Source organism: Lagenorhynchus albirostris, chromosome 17 (assembly GCF_949774975.1).
Source record: "Lagenorhynchus albirostris chromosome 17, mLagAlb1.1, whole genome shotgun sequence".
Classification (NCBI taxonomy): Eukaryota; Metazoa; Chordata; class Mammalia; order Artiodactyla; family Delphinidae; genus Lagenorhynchus; species Lagenorhynchus albirostris.
The window spans coordinates 29,748,834-29,761,755 of NC_083111.1; the positions used below are offsets into that span (position 1 = coordinate 29,748,834).

The 12,922-nt window shown below is 35.5% G+C and overlaps 1 protein-coding gene across 1 annotated transcript in view; it reads left to right on the forward strand.

Moving 5' to 3' along the window:
* CNBD1 (cyclic nucleotide binding domain containing 1) overlaps window positions 1–12,922 on the forward strand; it is a 397,045-nt gene that overhangs the window by 350,198 nt on the left and 33,925 nt on the right. The window contains 1 exon segment of the mRNA XM_060127732.1: window positions 4,268–4,274. Coding sequence (XP_059983715.1) covers window positions 4,268–4,274 — 7 coding nt within the window.

A 12,922-nucleotide genomic window follows, 5' to 3' on the forward strand; every position in this document is an offset into this window, starting at 1 on the left:
TTAGAAAAATATATTGGATGAAGTTTCAGAGACATCTAGGAAATTATTCAAAAGATTGATAGAATTTAGGATTAATACCTGGAAATCTATGAAATAAATCTTATTTCTGGCACTATTCCTCTGTTAACTTAAGTCTTCTTACTTTTGCTTCATATGCAAAGGGAGATTGAGTTTAATGGATGTGTACAATGTTGCTTGTTATTTGGGTCTGTCTGGTTTGTATCACACCAGCTGAAATCTTCCCAGGTGATATATTTTCCAGGTGTGACTGGATAGAAAATGGAAACCAGCTGATCTCACTAATCAACCTGTTTCTATGTGTATCATGTGTATAAGAAGAAATGGTAAGTTAACTTGACATTAATGAACCATTTGTATACATTTTATTGTTATCCTGCTTATGTCAGTATGCTCCATATTTTCCAGGTTGGATATCATATAGCAAACATAATAATAAGAGATACTAAAAATGTAGTAAAAATTTAGTTTTAAAAGATAAAATATGCAAATATAGCAATTATAAAAAATTTTCTTGTCTTCAAAAGTCCAAAATGGAGAATTTCAGTCACAGTATTTATACCAAATGGAAATTTGAAGCTCTAGGCTCTAAATCCCAACTTTTTGACATCAGTCCTTCTAGATCAATTAACTCTGCAGGGTATCTAAACTTTTAGCCACAAGGACACTCTTGAGCATCCCAGAAACAGGTTTGTGTCTAGGGGTGCCATTGATAGTGATGCATTTTTCTTCCTCTTTTCTTCTTTTGCATAAGTGAATATTTTGTAATATAGCATATTAATTCATTTAATTAGTTTTAATAGGCTTTATTATTTAGAGAAGTTTTCAGTTCACAGCAAAACTGAGCAGAAGGTACAGAGATTTCCCATATACCCCCTGCCCCCAGTCTTGCACACTATCCCCTGCTATTAGCATACTCCATTAGAGTGGTTCATTTGTTACAATTAATGAACCTACATGGAAACATCATCAACCAAAGCCCATAGCTTACATTAAGGCTCACTTTTGGTATTAGACATTCTGTGGGTTGGACAAATGTATAACGATATTTATCTACCATTATAGTATTGTACAGAATAGTTACTGCCTTAAAAATTCTCTGTGTTCCACATTTTCATCTCTCCCTCCTCCCTAAACCCTTGGCAAACACTGATCTTTTTACTGCTTTCTTTTGATTTTACCATCTCCAGATTGTCAAAGAATTGGAATCATAAAATATATATGTAGCCTTTTCAGATTGGTTTCTTTCACTTTAATATTTAAGTTTCTTCCAAATCTTTTCATTGTTTGATAGCTCATTTCTTCTTAACACTGGATAATATACCATTGTCTGGATGTACCACAGTGTATGTAACTATTCACCTACTGAAAGGCATCTTAGTTGCATTCAGGTTTTAGCATTATGAATGAAGCTGCTAAAAACATTTGCATGCAGGTTTTGTGTGGACATAAGTAAATAATTTATTATGTGCAAAACACTAAACTAGTTGCTTTGTGGGGATTAAAAGAAATGGATTTAAAATCAAACAAACTCAAGTATTTGAGGAACTAAATGTAAGGTTTTGGTTTGATCTCAAAGAATTAACAATTAGAAAAAAATATACAAAGGTGTGTTTGTTTATTTAACATCTTTATTGGAGTATAATTCCTTTACAATGATGTGTTAGTTTCTTCTGTATAACAAAGTGAATCAGCTATACATATACATATATCCCCATATCTCCTACCTCTTGCATCTCCCTCCCACCTTCCCTATCCCACCCCTCTAGGTGGACACAAAGCACGGAGCTTATCTCCCTGTGCTATTTTTTTTTCTTAGATTCCATATATATGTGTTAACCTATGGTATTCGTTTTTCTCTTTTGGACATAATTCAATCTGTACAAACTCTTGAGGTCCATCCAACTCACTACACATAACTCAATTTTGTTTCTTGTTATGGCTGAGTAATATTCCATTGTATATATGTGCCACATCTTCTTTAACCATTCATCTGTTGATGGACACTTAGGTGGCTTCCATGTCCTGGCTATTGTAAATAGAGCTGCAATGAACATTGTGGTATGTGATTCTTTTAGAATTATGGTTTTCTCAGGGTATATGCCCAGTAGTGAGATTGCTGGGTAGTATGAGAGTTCTATATTAAGTTTTTTAAGGAACCTCCATACTGTTCTCCATAGTGACTGTATCAATTTACTTTCCCACCAACAGTGAAAAAGGATCCCCTTTTCTCCACACCCTATTCAGCATTTGTTGTTTGTAGACCTTTTGATGATGGCCATCCTGACTCGTGTGAGGTGATACCTCATTGTAGTTTTGATTTGCATTTCTCTAATGATTAGTGATGTTGAGCATCCTTTCATGTGTTTGTTGGCAATCTGTATATATTGTTTGGAAAAATGTCTATTTATGTTTTTTGCCCATTTTTGGATTGGGTTGTTTGTTTTTATGATATTGAGCTGCATGAGCTGTTTGTGTATTTTAGAGATTAATCCCTTGTCAGTTGCTTAATTTGCAAATATTTCCTCCCATTCTGAAGGTTGTCTCTTCATCTTGTCATGGTTTCCTTGCCTGTGCAGAAGCTTTTAAGGTTCATTAGGTCACATTTGTTTATTTTTCTTTTTATTTATTTTATTTATTTATTTTTATTTATTCTTTTATCTAAGAGGTGGGTCAAAAAGGGTCTTGTGGTGATTTATGTCATAGAGTGTTCTGCCTGTTTTCCTCTAAGAGTTTGAGAGTGTCTGGCCTTACATTTAGTTCTTTAATTGATTTTGAGTTTATTTTTGTGTGTGGTGTTAGGGAGTGTTCTAATTTCATTCTTTTACATGTAGCTGTCCAGTTTTCCCAGTACCACTTACTGAAGAGGTTATCTTTTCTCCATTGTATATTCTTGCCTCCTTTATCAAAGATAAGGTGACCATGTGTACATGGGTTTATCTCTGGGCTTTCTATCCTGTTCCATTGATCTATATTTCTATTTTTGTGTCCGTACCATACTGTCTTGATTACTGTATCTTTGTAGTATAGTCTGAAGTCAGGGAGTCTGATTCCTCCAGCTCCATTTTTCTTTCTCAAGATTACTTAGGCTATTTCCATCCAAATTGTGAAATGTTTCTTTCTAGTTCTGTGAATAATGTCATTGGAAGTTTGACAGGGATTGCATTGAATCTGTAGACAGCTTTGGGTAGTATAGTAATTTTCACAATATTGATTCTTCCAAAACAAGAACATGGTATATCTCTCCATCTGTTTGTATCATCTATAATTTCTTTCATCAGTGTCTTATAGTTTTCTGTATACAGATAATTTGTCTTCTTAGTAGGTTTATTCCTAAGTATTTTGTTCTTTATTTTGCAATGGTAAATGGGAGTGTTTCATTAATTTCTCTTTCAGAGTTTTCATCATTAGTGTATAGGAATGCAAGAGGTTTCTGTGCATGAATTTTGCATTCTGCTACTTTACTAAATTTATTGATCAGCTCTAGTAGTTTTCTCACAATATCGTTAAGATTTTTTATGTATAATATCATGTCATATGCAAACAGTGACAGTTTTACTTCTTTTCCGATTTGGATTCCTTTTATTTCTTATTCTTCTCTGATTGCTGTGGCTAAAACTTCCAAAATTAGGTTGAATAATAGTGGTGAGAGTGGGCAACCTTGTCTTGTTCCTGATATTAGTGGAAATGGTTTCAGTTTTTCACCATGGAGAACAATGTTAGCTGTTGGTTTGTATATATGGTCTTTACTATGTTGAGTTTAGTCCCGTCTCTGCCTACTTTCTGAGGGTTTCTATCATAAATGGGTGTTGAATTTTGTCAGAAGCTTTTGATTTAGATGATCATATGTGTTTTCTCATTCAATTTCTTAATATGTTTTATCACATTGATTCAGTTGCGTATATTGAAGCATCCTTGCAACTCTGGGATAAACCCCACTTGATCACAGTGTATGATCCTTTTAATGTGCTGTTGGATTCTTTTTGCTAGTATTTTGTTGAGGATTTTTGCATCTATGTTCATCAGTGATATTGGCCTGTACTTTTTGACATCTCTGGTTTTGGTATCAGGGTGATGGTGGACTTGTAGAATGAGTTTGGGAGTGTTCCTTCCTCTTCTATATCTTGGAAGAATTTGAGAAATATAGATATTAGCTCTTCTCTAAATGTTTGATAGAATTCACCTGTGAATCCATCTGGTCCTGGGCTTTTGTTTGTTGGATGATTTTTAATCACAGTTTCAATTTCAGTGCTTGTGTTTGGTCTGTTTATATTTTGTATATCTTCCTGGCTCAGTCTCGGAAGGCTGCTCTTTTCTAAGAATTTGTCCATTTATTCCAGGTTGTCCATTTTAATGGCATATATTTACTTGTAGTAATCTCTCATGATCCTTTGTATTTCTGCAGTGTCAGTTGTTACTTCTCCTTTTTCATTTCTAATTCTATTGATTTGAGTCGTCTCCCTTTTTTCTTGATGAATCTGGCTAATTCTTTTTCAAATTTGTTTATCTTTTCAAAGAACCAGCTTTTAATTTTATTGATTTTTGCTATTGTTTCTTCATTTCTTTTTCATTTATTTCTGATTTGATTTCTGATTTGATTCTTTCCTTCTGCTAAATGTGTTTTTGTTGTTGTTCTTGTTTCTCTAATTGCTTTAAGTGTAACGTTAGGTTGTTTGAGATGTTTCTTGTTTCTTGAGGTAGGACTGTATTGCTATAATCTTCCATCTTAGAACTGGTTTTGTTGCATCTCATGAGTTTTGGGTCATCATGTTTTCATTGTCATTTTTTTCTAGGCATTTTTAAAATTTCCTCTTTGATTTCTTCAGTGATCTCTTGATTATTTAGTAGTGTATTGTTTAGCCTCCATGTGTTTCTAATTTTTACAGTTTTTTTCCTGTAATTGATATCTAGTCTCATAGTGCTGTGGTCAGAAAAGATACTTGATATGATTTCAATTTTCTTAAATTTACCAAGACTCGATTTGTGACACAAGATATGATCTATCCTGGAGAATGTTTCATGAGTACTTGAGAAGAAATTGTGTTCTTCTGTTTTTGGATGGAATGTCCTATAAATATCAATTAAGCCCATCTTGTTTAATGTATTATTTAAAGTTTGTGTTTCCTTATTTATACATATTTTGGTTGATCTGTCCATTGGTGAAAGTAGGGTGTTAAAGTCCCCTATTATGGGGCTTCCCTGGTGGCACAGTGGTTGAGAGTCCACCTGCTGATGTAGGGGACATGGGTTCATGCTCTGGTCCGGGAAGATCCCACATGCTGCAGAGCAGCTGGGCCTGTGAGCCATGGCCACTGAGCCTGCGTGTCCGGAGCCTGTGCTCCACAACAGGAGATGCCACAATAGTGAGAGGCCCGCATAGAGAACAACAACAAAAAAAAATCCCATACTATGATTGTGTTACAGTCAATTTCCCCTTTTATGGCTCTTAGCATTTGCCTTATTTACTGAGGCACTCCTATGTTGGGTGCATAAATATTTACAATTGTTATCTCTTTTTCTTGGCTTGATCCCTTGATCATTATGTACTGCCCTTCTTTGTCTCTTCTAATAGTCTTTATTTTAAAATCTATTTTGTCTGTTATGAGAATGCTCCTCCAGCTCTCTTTTGATTTTCATTTGAATGGAGTATCTTTTTTCGTCCTCTCACTTTCAGCCTGTATGTGTCCCTGGGTCTGAAGTGGGTCTCTTGTATACAGCATATATATGGGTCTTGTTATTGTATCCATTCATCCAGTCTAGTCTATGTCTTTTGTTTGGAGCATTTAATCCATTTACATTTAAGGTTGCAATCAATATCCATGTCCCTATTACCATTTTCTGAATTGTTTTGGGTTTGTTATTCTAGGTCTTTCTCTTCTCTTGTATTTCCTGCTTAAGGAAGTTCCTTTAGCCTTTGTTGTAAAGCTGGTTTGGTTGTGCTGAATCCTTGCAGCTTTTGCTTGTCTGTAAACGTTTTAATTTTTCCTTCAAATCTGAATGTGATCCTTGCTGGGTAGAGTAATCTTGGTTGTAGGTTTTTGCCTTTCATCACTTTAAATATGTCCTTTCATTCCCTTCTGGCTTTCAGAGTTTCTGCTGAAAGATCAGCTGTTAACCTTATGGGGATTCCTTTGTATGTTATTTGTTGCTTTTCCCTGTTGCTTTAAATATGTTTTCTTTTTATTCAATTTTTGATAGCTTGATTAATATGTGTCTTGGTGTTTTTCTCCTTAGATTTATCCTGTATGGGACTCTCTGAACTTCCTGGACTTGATTAACTCTTTCCTTTCCTATGTTAGGTAAGTTTTCAACTATAATCCCTTCAAATGTTTTCTCAGTGCCTTTCTCTTTCTCTTCTTCTTCTGGGACCCCTATAATTCGAATGTTGGTGTGTTTGATGTTGTCACAGAGTTCTTTGAGACTGTCATCAATTCTTTTCATTCTTTTTTCTTTATTCTGCTCTGTGGTAGTTATTTCCAATATTTTATCTTCCAGGTCACTTATCCATTCTCCCTCACTTTTTCTGCTATTGATTCCTTCTAGAGAATTTTTAATTTCATTTATTGTGTTGTTCATCATTGTTTGTTTGCTGTTTAGTTCTTCTAGGTCTTTGTTAAACATTTCTTGTATTTTCTCCAATCTATTTCCAAGATTTTGGATCAATTTTACTGTCATTACTCTGAATTCTTTTTCAGGTAGACTGCCTATTTCCTTTTCATTTGTTTGGTCTGGTGGGTTTTTTCCTTGCTCCTTCATCTGCTGTGTAGTTCTCTGTCTTCTCTTTTGCTTAACTTACTGTGTTTGGGGTCTCCAATTCACAGGATCCATGTTCATAGTTCCCATTGTTTTTAGTGTCTGCTCCCATTGGGTAAGGTTTGTTCAGTCGGTTGTGTAGGCTTCCTGGTGGAGGGTACTGGTGCCTGTGTTCTGGTGGATGAGGCTGCATCTTGTCTTTCTGGTGGGCAGGACCATGTCCTTTGATGATTTTTGTGGTGTCTGTGAACTAATTACGATTTTAGGCAGCCTGTGTGCTAATGGGTGTGTTTGTGTTCCTGTCTTGCTAGTTGTTTAGTGTGGGGTGTACAGTGTTTTAGCTTGCTGGTTGGTGAGTGGAGCTGGGTCTTAGTGTTGAGATGGAGATCTCTGGGAGAGCTTTTGCTGTTTGATATTACTTGGAGCTGGATGGTCTCTGTGCACCAATGTCCTGAACTCAGCTCTCCCACCTCAGAGGCTCAGGGCCTGACTCCTGGCCAGAGCACAAAGACTCTGTCAGCCACATGGCTCAGAAGAAAAGTGAGAAAAGAGAGAAAGAAAGAAAAATAGAAAGAAAGAAAAAAAGGAGAAAAAATAATAACAAAATAAGTTAAAGTTATTAAAATAGAAAAAACATTAAAAAATAAAAAAAATAATATGAAGAAAAGAAAGAGAGAAAGAAAAAAGAGGGCAACCCCACAAAAAACAAATCCACCCATGATATCAAGTGCTAAAACTTACTAAAAAAACAAAAAACAAAAAAACCCCGACAAACAGAACCCTAGGACAAATGGTAAAAGCAAAGCTATACAGACAAAATCACAGAGAGAAGCATACACAGACACACTCACAGAAAGAGAAAAAATATATATACATATTAAAAAAATGAAAGAGAACACTCAAATCAGTAAACAAATCTACCAATGATAATAAGCTCTAAATACTAAAGTATGATAAACATAAACCAGAAAGAAATTAGGTGCAAAAAGGAAATCCCAAGTCTCCAGTTGCTCCCAAAGCCCACCATCTCAATTTTGGGTTGATTTGTTGTCTATTCAGCTATTCCACAGATGCAGGGCACATCAAGTTGATTGTGGAGATTTAATTCACTGCCCCTGAGGCTGCTGGGAGAAATTTCCCTTTCTCTTCTTTGTTTGCATAGCTCCTGTGGTTAAACTTTGGATTTGGCCCGCCTCTGTGTGTAGGTCAACTGAGGGTGTCTCTTTCCTGCCCAGGCAGGATGGGGTTAAAGAGCAGCTGATTAGGTGGCTCTGGCTCACTCAGGCCAGAGAGAGGGAGTGGTGTGGAATGTGGGGTGAGCCCGCAGCAGCAAAGGCTGGCGTGAAGTTGCACCAGCCTGAGTCATACTGTGTGTTCTCCCAGAGAACTTGTTCCTGGATTACGTGACCCTGGCAGAGGTAGGTTGAACAGGATCGTGGGAGTGGAGGTGTGGATAATGACCTGTGCTTTCACACAACTTTCTTGGTGGCTGTAGCAGCAGCCTTAGCATTTCATGTCCATCTCTGGTGTCTGCTCTGATAACTGTGGCTCACACCCATCTCTGGATCTCATTTAGATGGTGCTCTAAATACCCTCTCCTCGTGCACCCTGAAACAATGGTCTCTTGCCTCTTAGACAGTTCCAGACATTTTCCTGGACTGCCTCCTGGCTAGCTGTGGTGCATTAGTCCCCTTCACACTGTGTTCACGCAGCCAACCCCAGTCCTCTCCCTGGGATCTGACCTCCAAAGCCGAAGCCTCAGCTCTCAGCTCCCACCTGCCCTGGTGGGTGAGCGGAGAAACCTCTCAGTCTGGTGAGTGCTGGTCAGCACTGATCCTCTGTACAAGAATTGCTCCACTTTACCTTCTGCACCCCTATAGCTGTGCTCTCCTCCATGGCTCTGAAGCTTCCCACCCGCCGCCGACCTCCCCACTCCATCTCTGCCAGTGAAGAGGCTTTGTAGTATGTGGAAACTTTTCCTCCTTCACAGCTCCCTCCCAGAAGTGCAGGTCCTATCCCTATTCTTTTGTTTCTGTTTTTTCTTTTTTCTTTTTCCCTACCAGGTATGTGGGGTGTTTCTTGCCTTTTGGGAAGTCTGACGTCTTCTGCCAGCATTCATTAGGTATTCTGTAGGAGTTGTTCCACATGTGGATGTATTTGTGGGGAAGAAGGTGATCTCTACGTCTTACTCCTCCACCATCTTGAAGGTCTCCCCTTAAAAGTGTATTTTTAAATTAATAAGATGATATAAAATAATTATTTTATATGATTATGGGTATGTCTCCCCTAGTGTATTTATAATATACAAAGTGTATCACCCACAAATAAATTTATATGATTTACCCCCCCAAAATTAATAAGATGCATCCCAAATATCACACATTACAATAAATTTCAGTGTCTCATGGACATATATATTACCTATGAAAATATTCTTAAATTACTATTTTCCAACAGATGCAATAGAAACTAAATGAGGGAGAGAATTTTTTGAACATGGTTGAACAGTGGCTGGGAGTGATAGTTGCAGGCAGGAAAAATAACATGCATCAATACAGGGTTTGCACATCTTGATTCAGGAGAGCAGTTCAAATAGCCCAATTCAAGTTAATAAGGTGTTTATTCATCAGCATTGGGCACTCAGTCAAAACTATAGAGAATACAAGGCATTTTAAATGACATATTCATGTGCATGTGCCTAATTTTATTGCAAATGTTGTATCATTAAAGGTTTTGAATAGAAGATGTCTGAAGAAGTAAAAAATTTAGAGGAGTGAATCAGGCAGAGAAATATGAATGATGGTTAAAAGGAGAGAGGCACTAGAAAACCAGGAAAACAAGTAGGAGTCTATTTTGGTAGTGCAGAGGGAAAGAGACAAAAGGCAGTAGTGACACCATTAATGGAAGGAATTTATGTGAGAGACATTTTAATTTTTCTAGGTATGGAATGGAATATAACCTTTCAAGTACATTTTCAGTACTCCCTAGCACTGCTAGAATTCTACACCATGATTTGTTTTGTGTTGATTTTTTTTTTGTTTTTAATTTCAACCAGAATATTTTGTTGCTGCATGTGTATATCTGTGGATGTCAGCCTACATTCTTACTCCAGTCACCAGGCAGTATTCTCAAGCATGGATTTAAATAAACCTGTGCTCTCACCCAACACCTCACAGTTAGAATAAAGTTCTTCTAGTATTTCCCAGAGGTATTCAAATGCAGACCACCCCATCCCCACTCCCAAGACATTTGTGAATGTAAATAGGCCATTATTTTAAATGTTCATGGGACAGTTGCTTTCTTTTCCTACCAAGAACCCAAGCTAATCGTAACTTTCTAAATGACTTGCTGCATCTTTGGACAGATAGTTGTAATTCATGTTATCATTGAAAATCTTGCTATTATGTAGGGTGTTTGTTCTTACTCCCTACCTTGTAGAAGCACAAAATTTTCCTTCCCTCTAAGTTTGATCATTAAAGCCCAAGTTTATAGGATGTTGCCATCTGCAAATGTTCCTAAAGCTGCTGAAGGACCTGCTTACCACTTGACTTTTAAGCTTCATTATTAATTTATATTTCTACTAAAGGATTTAAACTGATATTGATCATCTAAAGATACAAATTCAGAACATGTGCATTTTTATTATTTTATTATATAAATTTATTTGTCAAGATCACAAGTATAATCCAAAATTTTTATGTTATAATTTCTTTCACAATTCAAGAAACTTTTTTTTTCCACGAAGCTGCTGCCGCTGTTTTTTTTTTAATTGTTTCCTCGTGGTGTGATAATACACTTGTTTGCTAGAGTAATAATTAATAATGGAAATGCGTAATGACTGTATAAAATTTATTAATTTTATTAACATTTTATGAAAAAAACTTTTACTGTTTTTATCATAGAAGTTTTAATAATTTACCTCAAAAATATTATGGCTAGTGGGCTTCCCTGGTGGTGCAGAGGTTGAGAGTCCTCCTGCTGATGCAGGGGACGTAGGTTCATGCCCCAGTCTGGGAAGATCTCACATGCCACAGAGTGGCTAGGCCTGTGAGCCATGGCCACTGAGCCTGTGCGCCCGGAGCCTGTGCTCTGCAACAGGAGAGGCCACAACAGTGAGAGGCCTGCATACCAAGAAAATATATATATATATATATATATATATATATATAATGGCTAGAATATCATTAAATATAATTTTTATTAATATTTTTATTGTGAAAAATTTTTTATTTCATAACTGTTTACCCATATAAAATATATGTGAATCTAATTCCATGTAGATGAGATCTTTGAAATTAAGCTTTATTAAATTCCAGATGCAATATTCTGAAAATTTTGCCAATAGAAAATAAAACACACTGCTATTAAAATCTGAAGATATTTGTTGCTTGAAAATATCATTTCAGAGAAGTTCTTATTTGTTTGACATAACACTCATGCTTAAAATATTGCACACATTTTGAAGAGCTTGATCAATACAAATTTAATTATTGCAGTTAGATTATTTCTTTTATTATTATGACAGGAATAAAAATGACTCCCCAAAGATATATTCACTTCCTAATTGTGGAACCTGTGAATATTACCTTATATGGCAAAGGATGGAAGGATGCAGAAGGAGATTTGACAGAGACATAAACAGAGGAGAAGGTGATGCAGATAGATTGGAGTGATGTGTCCAGAAGGCACTAATTGCCAATGCATGCCAACAACTACCAGCTAGGAAAGGGAAGGAATGGAGTATTCTCAAAGGGAAACTCCAGAGGGAGAACAGCCATGTTGACACCTTGATTTCAGACATCTGGCCTCCAGAACTACCAGAGAGTAAATTTATATTGTTTTAAACCACCTAGTGAGTGACAATTTGTTATAGAAGCCACAGGAAACTAGTACAACTATACACTATAAAACCATTGATTTTGTTCTTAATTCATTTTGCAGTTTGACAAAGGTATATTAATACCCACAGGATAAATCCACACAAACTTTGTAGGAAGGATGTAGTTTAAATTTTTACTCAGAATTAATTTAATTATGGTAAGATAAAGATGAACAATATGTTAAACAATTATGTAAAGTAAAAAAACAATTACTGCTGATTTAAATAATTATCCAGCTACTAGATAGTAATAAAAATAAATCAAGCATTTATTTAATTAATTCAAATCCTTGAAAATAGATAGGATTCAATTAAACATCATTTAATAATAAAACATTCCAATTCTATTCACATTCCCAGTAAGTAAATAAAAGTCTTCATGAACAACCCAGGCAATGCTGGAGCTCTTTATGGAATACTTTATCTCTTTCTACTTCCTATATATGACCATTATCTTTTTTATTTTGTCATTATAAAATTATAATCTTTCCTATGAACACAAATTAATTTTTGGCATTCTAGATCATGACATTTAGCAGTAAAGCTCTACTTTGCTCCATGTAAAAAGTAAATGACTTAGTTCCATTTTCTCATATTTTAAGCAAATCAAATATATGAAAATAAATTTTATTTCCTCTAAGCAAACCAAATATGTGGACACTTAAATCTATAGAAATGCAGAATTATAATATCATTTGTTTTAATCAAAATTATCTCCAAAAATTTCAGAGCAGAATTTCTTTAAACACTAACTCTTGTAATGTAATATAAATATTATTTATAACCAATGCTTCAAAGTATTGATTTTTTTGTACTTTTCAGTATATCAAATTTATTCTATGATACCTATTTTTATAAATAAATAAATAAAAATAATTATAATTTATTTTCTAAAAACCAAAAGCAATCTAATGAATAAAAAGCATCTATATTAAATGTTGTGATGCACCATCCAATCACCCCACCTGAGGAAGTGCATTAATATAAGTCCTTGACAGTTTTCATTATATTTGAAAATATATGTTTAATGGAATGACTTCTGTTTGGAAGATTCTTTCACATTTGGAGAGATATGAAGAACATAGACAAGACACCAGAGTAATGGAAGTAGTTAGTTAGGTATTAGTGTGTGATGTGTTACAGATTTTAAGGGAAAAGAGAAGTGAAAATAAAAAAGAGGTTATTGAGGAGGAGTCAAGATGGCAGTGTGGGAAGATGCAGAGTTAGCATCTCCCCACAACTAGAGCATCTGCTGGCCACTGGTGGGGAACT